General features: G+C 36.2%; 1 protein-coding gene across 1 annotated transcript in view; it reads right to left on the reverse strand.

Moving 5' to 3' along the window:
• The window catches only part of RFX3 (regulatory factor X3), a 108,186-nt gene that overhangs the window by 24,789 nt on the left and 63,792 nt on the right, over window positions 1-19,605 (reverse strand). The window contains exons 3-4 of the mRNA XM_082301530.1: window positions 18,647-18,744; window positions 9,226-9,484 (exon numbers count right to left, since the gene is read on the reverse strand). Of these exons, the coding sequence (XP_082157656.1) occupies window positions 9,226-9,484; window positions 18,647-18,744 (357 nt within the window). The remainder of the gene's footprint in view (window positions 1-9,225; window positions 9,485-18,646; window positions 18,745-19,605) is intronic.

A 19,605-nucleotide genomic window follows, 5' to 3' on the forward strand; every position in this document is an offset into this window, starting at 1 on the left:
GTCTCTACAATGCCAGAAACCCTCTTTGCATGTAGGTTATAAAATTACTTCTTAACTATTTCTAAGCATAAAATACGATTGACTTGAAGACAGATTTTCTAGACACGAAATGATTCACTTGCCCTTTCTGAAAACTTATGGCTACTTCTTGTTTCACTCTATTGGTACCCTGCAGGGCTCAATTCTAGGGCCAGTTGTTTGTATTTTTACCAATGATCTGCATATAGGAGTTGAATGCACCATTAGTAAGTTCGCTGATAATATCAAACTGGGAGATGCTGTTGACACTCTTGAGGGACAAGGGCCCTTGCAGAGAGAGGGATCTGGATACAGTGGAGCACTGGGCCATCACCAGTGACATGCAAATGACAAGTCAAAAAGCCAGATTCTGCACCTGGGATAGAGAAATGCCAGACACGAGGCTAAACTGGGAGAGGGGCAGCTCTGGGGCTGCAGAGAGGGCTCTGGGGGTGCTGGCTGGCAGCAGGCTCCGCGGCAGCCAGCAGCGTGCCCTGGCAGCCAGGAGGGCAGCAAACCCATCCTGGGTGCACCAAACTCGGCCTCACCGGCCGTCCAAAGAGGTGACCGGCCCTCCGTGCCCAGCGCTGGGGCAGGGCCTCCCCCTGAGTGCTGGCTGCAGGTCTGGGCTCCACCATTTCAGAATGATGGGAAGGTCCTTGAAGGTGTCTGCAGAAGGCAAGACAGATGGTGGAAGGACTGGACACTGTGAGGAGCTGCTAAGGGCTTTGTGCTTGTCTAGGTTGGAGAAAAGGAGGCTGAGGGGCAACGTCCTTGCTCTCTACAGCTTCCTGAGGAGGAGAAGTGGAGAGGGAGGTGCTGATCTCTCCTCCCTGGGATCCAGTGATAGATGTGTGGCAATGGCTCAAAGCTGTGCCAGGGGAGGTTTGGATCCACCATCAGGAAGCATTTCTTTATAGAGAGCCTGGTCAGGCCTGATGATACTCTGAGCCTGTCAGTGTGTAAGGGGCATCTGTACAGTGCCCCCAACCTGCTTTACCTTTGGGTCAGTCCTGAAGTGCTCAGGCAGCTGGGCTAAACGATTCTTGTAGGTCCCCCACAGCTGAAATATTTTATTTTCTTCTACTCTCTTATTCCAAGCTTTTGGGTTTTCAAGAGGTTTTATGTGACACAGAGTACCACATGTACAGGAAATAGAAGCTACTCAAGTAAAAAGTTCCTTATGTGAAGGATCTGTTCTTTCAAGCTTTGAAGTTCTAAGTTCTGGCCAAGGACTTTTATTTAGGCTCTAGAAAAACTGAACATTACATCTCTGTTCAGAACAGCACTTAAGCACAAACACAGAATAACTACACAGGTAATACAGTGTGTATTATTATGATATTTTGTGGAAAGATGAAAGTAATTTTAACATTTAAAATTATATTCTGTGTAAACACAAAAGGAAGACTGATACCCAGGCATTTTTAACAATAAGCAGTGAGAGATTCCAGGCATAACTTACTACATATATATCTGATAAGTTAAATAACAAGAATTTCACTTATCTGAATATGTGATCAGTCATACTTCCCCCATTTTTCTCTTAATAAGACTAAGACATTCATTTAAAAGTTCTGATAACTGAAATGTACATTATCACTTCCACTGCAATTCCAACTAAACCATGTTAAATGTTACACTACATGTAGGAACGCTAATCAGTTTGCACAGTTACAAACATGGGCAGTCACTAAATTAAGACCATTACAGATGAGAAAACTATGACTGTGAATTTTTTCAATTTACTTTGTTTGACAGATAAAATACTGCCTTATACTCTGACATAATCATTAAGGAATAAGGATATTCTCCTGGGGTCAAAAAATTCAGAAGTTTGAGCCCAGTATATGCATCTATAATGTAATCCTTACATGATCTACTGATTTGGAAGTTATTGACTGTTTTTCCTAGGTTATATCTTAGTATTCATTAACATGTTACTAGATAAACAAATTATACCTAATAGTTCTAAGATGCATATAGCACAGACATTGCAAACACCTATCCCAAACCCACTTCGAAAAAAACTCCCTTCCTCTTAGGAAGAAGAAAGAAACAGTGCTTTTCCATATGATTCAATTAACCATTTCCATGACCAACTAACAATTTAACACTTAGTACAAAATATTTATAGTAAGTTGCTCTGAGGAGGTCAGGACAAAAAAAAAGAAAACAATTTGCAGAAATTGAAGTCCTGGTATAGTGATTAATCTGGGTATCCTACAATTAATTTTCTTTATCTGTTTGCATTTGCAAACCGTCCTCCACCAGCAGCAGGGAAGGCAGGTGGTATCTTAGAATTCAATATATTGTTGCAACATGATGAAAAAAGATAGCTCCTGTCTCTTTTTCCACAGGCACCTCTCATTCACAATGCCCTTTATCCACTTCCAAAGGTTCACCCTTTTAGGCTTTAAAGGAAGTGAAATTCTAAAGCAGCTATCATCACAATGCTCCATTATGAAGGAATTACTAATTCATCATATGTATGCAAGAAAGACTGATTTGGTACAGCTAGCTAAGTCCTGGGTATTTGTGGCAATTGTGCCTACCTAAATAAGGCAGAACTAATCTGAAAATACAGGATAAATGGACACAGGGCTTTTGAAAATGTGACACTTTCACCCTTTTAGGACGCCACAAACATGCATGATTTATGGCGCCTTTCAGTTCTATTTCAGAACAGAGTATTCATGTATGTCATACTGTTTTCTGAAACCTGTTCCAGAGAGTTGTGTTAGGCAGACAAGCTTCCCCAAGAAAAAGAAGCTTGAAAATGAAATTGTATTGACCACATGAGGAGAACTCCAATCCAGCCCACACAGATGGGAGATTTAAATCTAAAAGATTTGCATTCCTGTCAATAGAAAAAGCTGTAGCGACACCTACAAACAGGTTCTATGAAATTTTGCTCAACATATTGAAACAATACTATGAAGACAGACAGAAAGATACTTCCTTAAGTCTGTGGAATGAGAGAAATGTAAATATGCAGAAAAAGAAGAGCAAAAAAGAGATGTAAAATAAGTGCAGTATTTTACATAAAACTGACCTTAAAAGAATGCTGATAAACCTTAGAAACTTAGAAAAATATGTGCTTTTTTTTTCCTAAAAAAACCCCTTATTAATTGTAAATATGAAACTCTAATATACATAACAGATGCTGGTCCAAACACCTGCTGCAAATGCACACCCACCAGTAGTCTGTAGGTACATAAGGCCTGCATACTGACTAATGAATACAGCATGCTCTCTAGTGATTACAAAAGAATATATAGAGTCATTTGGGAGAAAAAGCACACCTAGCAGTCATAGACTGGAGAAATAAAAAATGCCTGGAGTTAAGTCAGATTACCTTTTCCTTCCCAAATTTTCAATTGAAACACTGCTGCCCACGTCCCAAGGGACCTTGACTCATTTGAGATGGGCTGATGCAAACCTCACGGTTGGGTGAAGTGTGAGAGCAGCCCTGCAGAGAAAGCTTTGGGGGTGATGGTTGATGAAAATTCAATATGAGCTGGCAATGTGCACTGGCAGCCCAGAAAGCCAAAGGTGTCCTGCATCCAAAGCAGCGTGGGCAGCAGGGCCAGGGAGGGGATTCTGTCCCTCTGCTCTGCTCTGGTGAGATCCCACCTGCAGTGCTGCATCCAGCTCTGGGGTCCCAACACAGGAGGAACATGGAGCAAGTCCAGAGAAGGGCATGAGGTTGATAAAAGGACTGGAGCACCTGCCCTACAGAGACAGGCTCAGAAAGCTGGGTCTGTTCTGCCTGGAGAAGGTTGCATGGAGACCTCACAGCAACTTTCCAGTATCTGAAGGGGGCCTGCAGGGAAGGTGGAGAGGGACTCTTCATCAGGAACTGCAGTGATAGGACAATGGGTACAAATGGGTACAGTAATGGGTACAAACTGAAAGGGGAGAAATATAGGTTGGATATTAGGAAGAAATTATTTACTGTGAAGGTACTTAGATACTGGAACAGACTGCCCAGAGAGGTTGTGGATTCCCCATCCCTGGGGGTGTTCAAGGCCAAGTTGGATAAGGCCTTGAGCAATCTGGTCTAGTGGAGGTGTCCCTGCCCATGGCAAGGGGGATTGGACTTTTGGATCCAGATTGGATCTTTAAGGCCCCTTCCAAACCTTTTTCAACATTCTATGATTCTATGTTAATCTTCTTTGCTAGAAGTTCTCAAACATAGGGTCAAACAGACCAATTTACCATCTTTTCCCCAGATCATCCAGTTATTTGTATACCTAATGTCTATTATATACATCTTTAAATATATTCTAAACCTTTTTCTCTGTGGTCATTTCCCTCACATTTGGAAAAGAAAACAAAACAATCCCTTGTCAATCTCATCATAAGGACTTTTAAAATATATACATTCCACCTAACATTGAAAAACACATGTAAACACATCAGAATTACTCACACCAGAGAACCAAAATAGAGAAACTAAAAAGAAAATTCAATTCAGATTGCTATTAAACTTGAAAACATTTACAGCATGACAGCCTTAGATAGAGAGAGTGGACATATTAGGACCAATGTGTATTTAATCAGTCGCAAAGAAAAGCAGTAGTCCTTTAGAAAGGTGATGCATCTATGCCATTGATAACCAGACTGTTTTGAGAGCATCATGTCAAGTCTTCTGGCATCCAGTTTAAAAGGCATTTTTAAATAAAAAGAATTAACAGAAATTCTTCCCATGGATTGAAAGATACCTATTTTTGACATCTTATGATTAAAAAATTGTGTTTCTTAAAATCTTTTAAAATCAGTAACTCAAATATTACATTGCAATAAAGTGAGTTTCCAACAACTTGGGTTTTTGATAAACAAATACCAGAATAAACATTAAACTGCCAAAAGTGGAAACACTATAGTTGCTACAGGGCTTTTATGCAGAAAACGAGGCTGGCTTGTATTAGAGGAGAAGCAAGGAGCATAGACAGATGAAGCCAGAATGCAGTCGGAGTAGGTGTGGCTGACCTTAGTAGCGTCATTCTCCCTTTCCCCCCACATTCCTTGTCTTGTGAAGATGACATAGCCTCAATGCAAGATTTTACAGTGGAGCAGCAAGGCAATCAAAGGGACAGAGAGAAACATAAATTGTTTTGGTGACATTGCTGCACTCAAACCTCTGGAAGAGAGGGGGAGAAGCCATGATGCTCCACAGCTCTGAAGCAAAAAACAGAGCAGAAGAAGGCAGAGGTTTATCAAGGCACAAGATCCACCTGATACCTTTTTTACACAAAAGAAGTCACTGTGCTCAGTTGCAGAAATGATAAGTAAATATCTTGCCTTTATATGATGTCAGACCAAATGATCTAATAATCCTTTTTGTATAAAAGTCTGTGCATCTTTGATTTGATCAGAAATGTTTTATTTTACGCTAAAATGAATTTAGCTAAATCAAAATTATCAGAAAAGTTGAGGAATGGAGGAGGAAAAAGCTCCTGTACCAAGAAAGAAATTAATAAATAAAACTTCATCTCAAATTTAAATCCAAATTACAACCTTTCTGCCTTTAATGGAAGATTTGATCGTTTTTCTGAAATAGTTATAATACTTCCACTAGAACTGCATTATCAGGATATGGTATTTACATTGGGCCTTCTTACTTCTTCTTGTTCTCTCTCCAATAATTACAACATATTTTTGGCACGTACCATCCTTTCTTTAAAGTTAATATCAACTTTTGCACGCTGTGCTTACTAGCAGAACTAATAGTTTGTGGTGCTACATTATATCCATATTAATTTTGATTCTATTTTCACGCAGATTTGCACTGAAATACGATGAATTTCTGTAACAGTGTGAGTGGAGACCTCCTATGGTTGGTGATGACTGGTGAATGACAACTGGAAATTGAGGATCAGTCATAAAGCTTGTTAGAGAACAAGACTAATAGATGGGAGCCTCTCACTGACTGACAAGCATAACAACACATTTATTACTAGAAACTGTATGAATTTTTTAACCTCGTGATATTACAAAATATGGTGATTAGATCACCTTCTTTCATCACAAGAACAATCTTAGGTGTTTACATTTGGGAAAAAAATGGAAGGTGATTTATATTTCATTATTAACATGGAAATCCAATTTTTTGGAGAGTCCCTTAAATATAGCAGCTTCTTCTTTAATGAGAGCTACCAGTTAACCAAACAGATGACTCTTTCATACAAGTTTCAACATGCAAATTCATTTCAAATAGACATCCAGCTAGGCTAAATCACTTCTTCTTCAATGCAATCACAATATGTTCTTCACCAATCCACAAACATACTCACATGAAAATGATAATTTTGGAAAGCTGCTTATCTACTGAGCATCTTATACAGAAGTTCTTGTAATCTGAATGCCTTTCTGTTTTAGTAAAAAAATCCTTTTTAGCATGTAGAGAAGTAGTTTAATAGGCCAGTAAGGGATATAATGGGAAGAAGCAGTGAAATCAATGGAAATGAAAAAAGTAGAGAAAAAGTTAACAAATGTTCTTAATGCATACCAACATAAACCACTACCATATATATGTTGGAATAGTTTTGACAGATCACAAGTCTTGATATTTTGGCTATAAAAGCAGTGCTACTACATGCTATAGTTTAGTAAGGACAGCTTTTTTTGTATGAATGTTTGACAGAAAATTAAAACAAATTAAATATTACAACCAAAATATTAGTTCTTTATTAAAATCCTGAAGCAGAACTCAGAATTACATTAAACCATAAAGAAAAAAGTGAAAATAAACTTAAGTTAAAAAGCCTTTTATTGAATTCTGCATAAAACCAATCGCATACCTGCTGAAGAGTCAATTAGATTCTTAATTTATCTGAAAGACAGTTAATAAAATTTACCTATTTTATACATTTGACTTTTAACCTGAAACTCATTTGTTTCTTTCTTTCTTTTAACTTAAGCTAGATGTATCAGAAAGAGATAAGCTCATTCATACAATTAATTTGCTTATTACAGAATGTAATGATTTGATCAGTGAGGGTGATAAATGACAAAACAAGTGAAGTTATCAGCTGAAAAGAGTATACAGAAGTCATACCTCTAAGGCAAAATAAAGAGAACTTGTGATGACCACATAGATTAATAAATAAATTTTTATTAATTTCTATATCCTTTTTCTCTACATGAAAATTCTCCAAATTAATTCAAAATTTGGAAAAATTTTCTGTGTATTATGCTAGCAAACCAGTCTGGATACAAGTTGTTTTGATGGCTCCAATAAATTCTCTATACAAGAATGAAAAAAGTTATGATGGTAAAGATCAAATGAGGATCACAAGTGAAACAAGCTCTACCTATCTAAGGTGCAATCCAATTAAAGTACTACATTGCTTTATTTAACTCTGTTTAAGTATGCCCCCTTTTAAAATTAAAACAGACTTAGTGCTTTCAAGTGAGTTTAAACTGAACCTTTAGTGTTTCAATTAATTCTGGAATATTTCAGCTGAGACACACTAAGCCTAAAATTATGATCTAAAATCATGTTATGTCCCACATCCTTAGCAAGAAATGTACTTCTGATGTACTCTAATACATCATACCTATAGAACTGTATTATACAGAAGAAATAACACTCTAAGAAACAGAGAAAATTATTTTAGTGCCAAAATGCAATTTAATAATTGTCATTTAACTAGCAGTATTTTTTTCTATTCTTAACACTGAATTGATACAGCAGCATAGAATTAATTTTGAGCAACTAAAACAGGCTATTTTATTGACATATAGAGCAAGAGAAAGTTCCTGCTGAGGGCATGAACTTTAGCTTTTGTTCAATATTGGCAAATTCTACTTTTAATTTTTCAAAAAAAATCAAACCAGTTTTTAATTTGCAAAATATAGTGTGGAGTTCTGATATTCAAATAATTCTAGGATTTTCAACTTCAGCGTAACTCTACTACTCCTCATTTGTTTTTACTGGATACATTTAAGCCTCACTTGTTTTCACAGTCAGTTAAGCATCTGAAATCTGAAAGAGGAATGACACTTTTTTTGGAAATTCTGTTCTTCTATTAAGTAATGTAAAATACAGGCAAATGTTAATATACATTGGTTTTTGTAACTCAAGTATAAAATTCTCTTTTGCTGTGAAAGCTCCTGCTATGTTCCAGCGAGACAGTTACATTATTCATGAACTATGACTCTTCACAATTTTTGTTTTCAGAAAATAATACTGTATGGGTTTTTTGGATAAAGTAATAATTTCTTGCATGGTACCAAAAATTTTATTTATTCATACTAATCACCTTAAGAATCAAAAGGAGAGAATTTTCAGATCATCTGAATTACCCAGTATTTTTACATCAGTTCCTAAAAATTAAGTCCCCTAACTTTATTGCCTTTTTGAATACTGATGAATCTGTACTATGACTGATCTCCTTTCCATATTTTAAAACTGCTGCTACCCTATGTTTCACAATTCTCTTCCCCATTACTGCCAAATCTCTACATCCAGACCAGAGAACTCCGAAGAATGAGGTAAAAGTACTCCTTAGGGCTATGCAGCAAAGGTAGATTAGTATAAACCCATTTTCCTAACTGAAATATAGAGTAAGCTCTTAGGTAACGTTCTGTGTGTTCATGTTTATGTATCCACAATATTCTATACCACAATAGTAACAGAATGCCTCTTCCCATAGTCAGATATTCCCACAATGAGCTTTTAATCTGGAACAGAATTTGGAGATACACCATAGATAAGTAAGAATAAAGCATTAAAACATAGGATCTCAGTATTCTGAACAATTAGAAATTTTTTTGAAATAACCTACCAAAACTAAACTAAATCAGGCAGAAAAACTCATTAAATGCAGGGAAGCTACAGATACTGATCTGTAACTCACATTATTTAACATTTACATCTAACATAGTTACACTCAACAACACTGTATTTTTCTTATGCATTCAGAAAAATTATAAACTGTTAAAATTTAACATACGAGATTTAATTATTTGCAAGCTGTCAAGGAAAAGGTATGCCTTCATGATTAAGTTTTCACAGCATTCTTACTCCTGTATCTTATACATATATAGTGCTTTTTTTACAAAAAGTACTATGTAGTCCTTATTCTGACAACATAATACTGCAATGCATTCTGTCACAAAAACTGTGTCAGTCTGCAAGAACATCTGAGTGACTAGGAGCCTAGTCTCAAAGGTTTGGGATCAGTCTGAAATACTTACTGTCGCTGGGGAGGCCCGCGTTGTGTGAGTCACTGTATGACCAGAATTTTCCATTGAATTGCCAATCAGATAGGTCCCTCCTGAGCTGCTAATGAGTTGTCCTCCTGTTACGCCCATCTGAATCCCTCCAGTGCCCACCATGCTATGAGACGAGACCACTGTTGTCACCTGTGCAGAACTTCCTTGAGTATCAAAATAATTTCCCCCAGTGTTTTGACTGTACATCTGGGTTTCTGTGTAAGGATAAGTTGTTGATCGGCTTCAAGAAAAGAAAATAAAAGAAAAGGAAAATACATTATTTGTATTTCATTTATCTGAGGGTGATGTTATAACTCTAGAAATTTATTTACAATAACTAAAATAAAATCAAATAAAGTTGGCAAACAGTCCCTATCTCCTCAGAGAATATTTAATCAAATCAAAGCATTAAGTAACTAACTCAGTGTCAATGTTAAACCAAGTATCTACCATATATTATAGAAAACCTGTCAGTCTTATACAAAGAGGAAGAGAGAAAGGAATAACAAAAATTGAAGGCAGGCACATAGAGCTAATCCAATTATTAATATATTGCAAAGCAATTTACAAAGCTCTGCCTGTATCAACATTTTTTAAAATTTGACAATAGGATTTTGATTTCTAGTCAGATGTTGTATGTTTTGCATAATGTGCTGTTTACAAAATTACAAATAATTCATACAAATATCAGCTAACAGAGTCCAATGCTCAAGAATCCTACATTGTCTATTGTTTTTAAATTCACTGAAGCTATTGACTGAAGCTTGAAATTCTGAGTTTGCTGGTATTTTGGGAAATGCAGTCATTTTTACAGGGCAAATTCAAAATTAGACATGAATTCATGTAATGATAAAAAACTGCACTTAAGAAATAAAACCAAACAGAACTACGACTTGTAAAACAGTCGCAAAGATTAAAGAAGTTACAGGAATGCAACAGTAACATTTTAAAATAATTATCAAGTGTGAAACATTCACATGTCATTAACCAGTTTACCCTAACAAACTACTCAGCTACTGAAATCTTCTATCATGTGTTTCATATTCTTATTTACTTATCTTGAATCATTATTTTTCATGCATTATAATCTATTTTTAATTTTTGAATTTGTATTTGCTCCCATGTACTAAATTTGATATTACACTCAACCTATTTCAAAACTATAAAATAAATGTAATTCATTATTTCAAAGACTGTATCATATGTTGTCAAGCATGACAACAAGTAAAAACCAGTCTGTTTACCCAACCATTAATTCTCTTATTGAAGCATAAAAATCTACATAAATCCAAAGGCAATATCGATTTGTACAGCATGTAACTAAACAAGTTAAAACAACCAGTAACCAAACAACAAAACCCCAGACACTTTTGTACAGAAACACAAGAGGTGGATGCAGCACTCATGTTTTATGCAGTAAGCTGATGATTAAGATACCTATGCAAGAACCTGATGGCAGGCTTTTCTTCTCCTTTATCTCTACAATGTTTATTTTTTTATTAATATGGAGAAAAATTCAAGGCAATTTATTGTCTGTTATTTTTTTGAATTATGAAAGCTTATGTAAGACTACTTTACTAGTAAACAACAGACTCAGAAATTATAATTTCTTCTTTACCTTCAGAAAACCGTTGCTTCTAAATAACTGAGGAACATAACAGCACCTCATCAACAACCGAAGTAAGAAATTTTGCTTTATTAACTATAGCCACAACAGTTTCTCCCTTTGCCTTCAGAGACTTCCACAAACTCCAAAACTTATGTTTTAAAATTTGAAATGCTTCATAAGCCTCACACTACATTATTCACTCTTACCCCTCTTTAAGTTACTTAAACACTTTCCATTTTATTTTGAGTATTTCAAAAGCCTCAAGATCAGCTGCAAAAAACCTTGAAGCTAATGTAGAAGAAATGCCTGGCAGTCTGCTGAAAACAAAGCAAAATAGTTCTTTTAGGGACTAATGCTCAAACAGACATGTAATCTATTAACCTTTCTTTTGGAAGTGAAAATCAGTTGATCTTTGCATTGCAATAATCTATGTATGCACTTAGGTACATGCAAGTACCTGATTAATCTGCTCTCTCAAACCAAGGTATCATAGAGATATCTTGTGATACCTTAGGGATATTGTTTATTTTAGAACCGTAGAAAAGAACTACTGAGTTGTTAAGGTTTGAAAAAAATACTGAGTCCAACCATTAACTCAACACTGCCATCTTCATCCCTAAATCATGTCCCTGTGTGCCACATCTAGATGTTTTATGAACATTTCCGGGGATGGTGACTCCACCACTTCCCCAGACTGCCTGCTCTACTTCTTCATCACCCTTTGCAGTGAAGAAATTTTTTCTTAATATCTAACCTAACTCTCCCTTGGTACACCTTGAGGTGATTTATCTTGTGATGAGCACAATAACCACTACCAGACTGGATGTTGCCTCTGTCTTACATCTGTGAACAGTGTTACGCAGCAGAGGACAAATGTAGGGAAATGTTGTGATGTAGGCTCAGGGGAAACAGTTCATGGAAATGATCACCAAGTCACTGAACACTGTAATTTCTCCCAAAAGAGGAAAGAAAAATCTTGGTATCAGCTGTCAGTAAGGAAAGGAATGAACGGATAAGATCATTGTTGACAGCAAAAGCAGACAAGGCTAGAGGAAATGCACTGTACAAAAGATGCAAGGAGAACAAATCTCACTTGCAAAAGTGGAATTGAATTTTGGAAGCAATGCAAATCCAAGAGAATGCTCCAAATTTTGAAGAAAATTAAGTCACAGGCTTGGTGTGGAATAGGAGATGAATTATTTGTTTGCTTTTACCTTGTTTAGGTGTATCTGTACATCATATGTATCACCTGTAGACCTTTATATCACGCATAGGCTTTAAATAAGGACTGATTGTAACAGAGCACCTATTTCTGCTTATACTAGTACTCTGTATCAATGTATCAATGGGACACATCAATGCATCAGACTCCAAAATAAACACACTCGTCCATTTGGCCCAACAACCAGCAGGTTTTTCTAGACCTGATCATTGGAGATGACTTAGCAAACCTTTTACAACAGAGATCAACTGGGTACTTAAAAGTGAGATGAAACTATTATTATTTCATGCAACAGTAATTGCAACTTAGCAAAGAGATGTTTAATTTAACCAAAACTATTCCATCTGGAAATTAAAAATGCAGTTGGATAAGATGATGTTATAGAAAGAAGTTTTGAGAAATGATGTTTTTAGAAAGCAGACTTGAATGTTTTAAGGTCATTGCACATGGTAACATGACCCTTTAAAATAAAGTTGTAGCAAAGAGGAAAATAACTTCAAATACAGAAGTGATTATCTATTTCTCCACAGCACTTGTAGCAAAAATATGTAATACTTTCTCAAATAGCCTGACGTATATCATAGTCAGTTCTTTTCCACGGTAAAGGTTGTAGAAACATTTTTAGGTCTTCTCTCCTTTTAACAGCTGCATATAAAGATTGCACAGGGACTAATCTCAAAGTTTTCTTGCTCTTTATGAAAACACATTGATGATTAGCTCTTGCTTGAGATAGAAGGAAGGCAACAGAACCTGACAGTTACTACTATTGAAACACTGTGAAGTTTGGTGTTTACTAGAATGTGGCATTAGAAAGTTTATCAGTTACAAGTAAATTTAAAGTCTAAGTAGATAGGCTCCAGAATCCCAGTTTCCAGAAGGCTGTGCAAACTAGATCATGTTTACCCTGAGAGCAAGTGACACAAAGTCAGGCACAGTGTGAATACAATTTAGATTAAGCAAGCCCAGAACAGGTATCTGATGTTAAGATCCCACACTAGAAATTAACGATACCAGCAAGAGTCAGACTAGCATTACAAGATACAATAATTCAAGGCATTTCCTATTATGCCTCATTGCTTGCTTACATAAATTTTATAATTATTTACAAAATACAATATATTATATTGCTAGAAATAAAAGTGACAGAGTTGTGGTAGAAAGTAGTTTAAAACACTATTTTTTTGCACATGAAAACAGAAAATAATTAATTTCTGCATTCAGTAAGCCCCAGAATTACCACACAGATTAAGTGCGATGTCTTGCCCTATATTACAAACTCTAATATAATGTTACTGAGCCCAGCTTTTACAGACATTTTTGTCTCTTCAAAGACACTGACATTCTACAAAAAGGAGACAAATAAAAGCAGTGGCTCAGAAAGAGTAAACTTGTTCTTGTCCTACCTTTGTTTTCAGCGTGCACGTGCACATTTGGGAAACAGTTTATTCCCAGATGCACCTGTGATCAGATTCTATGTAAATACCTGATCCATTGACTACTATGTATCAGTGTTCAAGCCATCCCATCATGTTTCAGTGATTTACATTGGCTGATCATGGTCCCAGATTTTCTTCAAAATATATTCCAATAATTTCTGTATCTTGCAAAGTAAGTAATTAACTACAAAATTTTTATCACAAGCTCCATCTTGGAAAATTCAAGTGGTGGCCAAAACGCATATAAATCTAATTTTTTACTTGAAGATGCATAGCTTTTACAGTTTAGCTTGAAATACCAGCGTTCCTGCACAGTGGCCGTACACAAACAGCCTCGTAATTCAAACAAGAAAACCATTCTTTATTTGTTTTTCTGTAATTCTAATTCAAACAGACAAGTAACCCAATAATTACTATCTTACTCAGCAACTAATAGATGCAGAATTACTCCTGTGGGTTTTGGTATGGATTACTGACACAGCTTAGCAGGTAGGCATGCAAGTATTTTTTTCACTGTCATCTCTGTAATGAAAGTGAGGCTTTTATGATACTTAATTAACTAAGGTATTATTTTGTGGGATACAAATATGATAAACATTGGATGAAAATAAATATTTCAAGATACAGTTATTTGTGTGCAGAGTAGCTAAGGCACATGATAATGCTATGGAATTGCAACATTTTAGAAAACCTCCAAACCAAGAAATTCTTTCATGCCAGAAGCATATCCTCAAACTCCTTTAAGTTTTTAGGATAATCTTGTGGTCCTTAAGCTAATAGTGAGCTTCACAGAAACTACAGAGAACAGAAACCTTCGTCTAATACTGAGGGAAGGCCTTATCACAGCCAGATTCTGGGTGTATCCTGAGCAAAGGGAAGAAAAGGTAGTGCCATACACCCTGAGACTGTCGCAACAGAACATGATACAGCCATTAAACTATAACAGAGAGGCATTTATTAGCCATAAAAAAGAACTGAGATCTTTAACACTCAGTCCAAGACCATTTTCCACATGGAAACAAAGCAATAAAAGCACACACTACGCACAGCTACAGAAAACGCTGCAAACTGGGAAAGACAGTAAATGAAAACAAAGGTGCAATTCTATAAATTTTATTTGCAGGATCTGTACATTACACAGGTAAGGAAACATTAATTACAGATCTATGAAATTCTGATGAAGCACAGCAGACCTAAAGTCCAAGAAATATGGTATTGCCACTGTTAGGAACATGTCAAAGGGTACGTACTAAATCTGCAAGACGTCAGGAGTTGGGCTTGTCAGGCTCTCTTTGTCTAGACTTCTCTGTCTTAGCCTAGAGGTTTGTTCTAGCAGTGATTGCTGAACAATTAGATAAATGTTACTTATTCTGCTTCCATTTTAGCTTAGCTTTCTATGAGTGTGTGGTATGAAATCTATAATTAAAATGCTGAGGCATTGTTCTGTCTAACAGACAATAATATCAAATAGCTATTCTGTAGAGAATAAACAATCCATGATCCTAGATTAAAACTGTAGCAAAGAGGACCATAAGCTGGCATTACAGTATTCAAGAAGTATCCACTCTAGCAGAAACAGATCACATAAAACAAATTCAGATATACTATAGAAATGGAAACCAATGAAGAACAAATAAGGTATAGACTGTGCTAGAACACATTAAAAATAGCTGCAAGTGGACACACTGTGGATTGGCCCTCACCACCCATCATACATTGTCCACACATAACACCTGTGCTAGTGGTAAATTGCTGTAACTCTCTGTAGCTCAGACTGGAGCCATTCATCTTAGTATGCATAAGGGTAGTAAAAGGAAAAGGATAATGCCAGAGAAAAAGGGATAGATACTAGTAACTACTAGGAAGATAACAACTTTACCTATATTGGTAATAATTACTTTATTTAACAGTTAAGATTTTGATTAGGGTAAAAGTAAATTCTTGGGTCTGCATAAATGGTGTGTTTTGCCAACATAAACCCCACAAATTGTTGTACAAAAAGTTGCTGAAGAATGTGGTTTAGATCCACCAGCAATAGCAATTCTTGTACAATCCCAGCAATTAAAATCCTTTTTGCCCCCTCAGAATGACCAGGTAAATGGCTACATTTTATTCATATGTTACAATTTGTACAAAGAAAGTTCATGTCTAGTACGCGGATCCAATTGACTTCTTAGCATAAGTGCAGCAGTAATAGTCTTAATAGATTCTGAACAGCCAGGTAAGCCTGTACATGCTATTGCAACAACAATGCACTTTAGTTTCAGGATAGAGCGACATGCTTGACAAGCAAAACTGTTGTTAACTAGAGACAAATGTAGATAACATAGTTCAAATATTCTCGTATCATACTACGCATGTGACAAGTTGTGGGCTACACCCCTTGTGTTATTATATTGCCTCCAATTATAATAAAACCAAATAACTTCTAAGCATAGACAAATCATGACATAAAATGCATGGAAAGGATTGTGTTATAAGAATACAACAGTTACACCTGACAAAGACTGTGAAATCTGACAAACTTCTTACTTTTATAATGCAAAGAATCAGGTAAGTTTTTCTTGATATATATTGTAACTGCATCCTTCGTTGCTATTGTATATGGATTTAAATCAATGCTAGTTTGCAAGTGCTGTGTTTTAAAATAAAGGATAATTCTTTTGCAGAATTGTAGAATGGCTTGGGTCAGAAGAGACCTTAAGGATCATCTAGTTCAATTCCCCCCGCCACAGGCAAGGACACCTTCTATTAGTCCAGGTTACTCAAAGCTCCATCCAGCCTGGTTTTGAACACTGCCAGCGATGGGGCATCCACAACTTCTCTGGATGACCTGTGCCAGTGCCTCACCACCCTCTGAGCCAAGAATTTCTTCATATATTTGATCTAATCTAATCTAATCTAAAGCTCTCCTCTTTAGTTTAAAACCATTCCCCCTTTAGCCTACTACTACCTACATAAGAAGGCCCTCTCCCACCTTTTTTTAGGCTTTTAATTACTGGAAGGTCACAATAAGGCTTTTCAGCCTGACCTCATAAGAGAGGTGCTCCAGCCCTCTGGCCATCTTCATAGCCCTCCTCTGGACCTGCTCTAAGAGGTCCATGTCTTTCTAATTGCTGAGGACCCCACAACTGGACACAGCACTGCAGGTGGGGTCTTGTGAGAGCAGAGTGGAAGGGGGTGTCTTTTATCAGGCATGCTGTGACAATTTATTCCAGAGATTCCCATATGAATTAATATCTTCACCCTAACTATGGGTTGCAGACTTCTTATGCTATTGCTACAGCAGTACTGTTGCTTGATAGATTATGGAAGAATCCTGTATTTGATTCTGAGTTAGAATTAAAATTTTGATTTATCATGATCATAAAATACGTCAAACATACAATCATAGAAAGACTACCCAAAATCTGGGGTATAAAAGCATATGGGAAATGTGCTTCACTATATATAGTTTTCAAAAAGTCTGAGTAGAAACACAGACTGGTCCATTCTCCATCAATGAAATTACTATCTTTAGAAAGGCTGATCTTCCTGTAAGAATTGAAAAACAAATTGCCCATCTACTACATTGCTGCTCACAACAACATGGGTAAAATCTTCTTTGTAGGAGGACAAAACAATCTAGATTTGGCTCACATGCTAAGAAGAGCTTTCTTCTTTTATATCCTATTTACTGATTTTGCAGAAACTGACAGAGGGATTCAGATATAGAAACACAATAAAATAATGGAAACCTGAAGGTTTATAAGCAGTCAGTCACATCTGCTTCTGTTTATCCCTAGGACTGTAATAAGAAGTATATTACACTTTTTATACACTGCCAAAAGTCCCAACAGCACTTGTAAGAAGTTAAAAGTAATAAAAGAAAAGAGAAACTTGAAAAATAGCTTATTCAAGAATGACCTCTTTTGGAAGTTAACAGCAGACTATCATGATCACAATGACGTTATGCTGCTGTATGTGTGTGCTGGCTTTTCCTTCAGAGTAGATAGTATCACTGCCATTTGTAGCACAAGTCCAAAACACAGCCCTGTACTAGCTACAAGGAAGAAAATTAACCTATCCCAGACAAAATCAGTACAATAGGGAAGTCTAATGCATATTTAAAATACATTGTTTAGGATTTACAAGTGGGAAAAAATGCAGAGAAGACAGTACATGAAAAATTAATAAATCAAAATGTGCTAGTAGAAATGACCAAAGAACACTGTCAAGTGTTAGCATCATATGCCTCTGATCCAAACAATATTACTCTTTTGAACTGGTTTTGGATTACCATCAATAAATAAGTACCTTTAGACAATCAAAAAGCTTTCTAAATTGTAGTTCTTCGTAAAGCCAATTACAAAGCAAAAATGGTAAATGAAAAAAACCACGTTGAGAAGATCCTTTCCAACCAACAGTCTACTTTGAGGTTTGAGCCAGTTTCAAAGCTGGTGGTGCTCCAAGCCTGATATTTGACTAGATTATGTCCAGAAGCCACATGAAATCTGTATATTTTCTTTAATCTTTCTTAGCTTGTGTATTGAAGAAAGAGACTTGATGATGGAAAAGCATGTTCAGGAAAGCAGGAAATGCACAATCGTGCAAAAAAAGGTGTTAAAGAAGCAGCAAAAAGAGACTGTTAATTTCCTTCCTCTGCCCTTCCTCATTCCTTTGGAAAAATAAACTGATCTCATTTTATGAAATACAGGCATGAAATTACATTACTATATTCTTTAGAGAATAACTACAGCTGCTGCACCTTTCTATCACTTGCCACTAGGATTGCAGTGAGGAAGACAGAAGGCCCTGCCTTTTGTCCTAAGGACAGAAGTTTTACAGTATGTCTTTCAGACAGAACTTACCCATGAACTAGAAGATACTTTTTCAAACAACACTATGCCATACAGGGCGGAACAAAAACAACCACACGAAGTAGAATTACTTACACAAAAGTTCTGTCTTAATAAAAACAAATAGTGTGAATTCACATTTTCATCCAAAAAACCTATTCTGACACTAGAAGAACTGTAATTGAGTATTTTTTCTTTCCAATTTTTAATATAAAGTAGTTGATAGAATCTAGTTGAAAATATACATTTAACTTCTCATTTTAATGAACATTAAAATTCAGATCATTTTCCAACTTACATAGCTCCATTAGTGTAGACTGTGTCACTTCCCTCCACATACTGAACCTGGGCTGGGTAGACATGCTGTACCTGTTGCACAGTCTGCACTTGCTGTACCTGAAAACAAGAAATCCAGAAGTTTGGGATATCATAAAGAAGTACCAATGCTCCAGTGCACCCAGTGGCTTCTAAACAATACAGAGTATCTCTGTTCTCAAAATTACTAAAGGTATATCACAGCACTGGCAAAGAAAATTATGGTTCTGACACAATATTTGTGCTGTAAGTTTGGTAAACAGAGCCCTAATACTGAAGATGCACACTCACGAAGCATACATATCTTCAGTGCCAAAGACATAACTAACTGGAAAGCATAAGGATGAGATGAAGTGTAACTTTGCTTTGCACCAAGCTGCAGAATTACATTTACTACAGAAGAAAGTATCATTTGATTATATTTATGCTTTTTCTTATTCCACTTAAGTCCTAAATAGTACAAGCCTTAAAATCATAGCTCAGATATGTTCCAGTAAGTTTAGAAATAAACATTCACAGTAACATGCTTTAGCTCTTGTTTAACTGGAGTTAAATTACACTGATACAAGATCTTTTTTTGCAGTAGTGCTTTGACCCAGTGTACAATTATGGGCCAAACCCCATAGTTTGAGTAACCGCTTTCCCAGAATATTATCAGCTATTAAAAACTTCACCACAACCCGGTGTTACTTCCATGATCAAAACAACAAGAGGCAGTAAGGCATTAATTATCTTAACATATATTGCTAAGGATAGTTACTCATCAATTCCTTTGATTCATACACTATTGTAGGAATGTTTCAGGTTATGCAAATTTTCTCTCCAGTCTTAATTTTTTGTCTTCTGCCACAGTAAAGATGAAGACTTTCATCTTTTACACTTTCCATCTTTCAGAGAAGCCGTATTTTGGTCCAAGAGCAGTCTAGAACCTAAAACATGCAA

This window comes from Coloeus monedula, assembly GCF_965178545.1.
Source record: "Coloeus monedula genome assembly, chromosome: Z".
NCBI classification, from domain to species: Eukaryota; Metazoa; Chordata; class Aves; order Passeriformes; family Corvidae; genus Coloeus; species Coloeus monedula.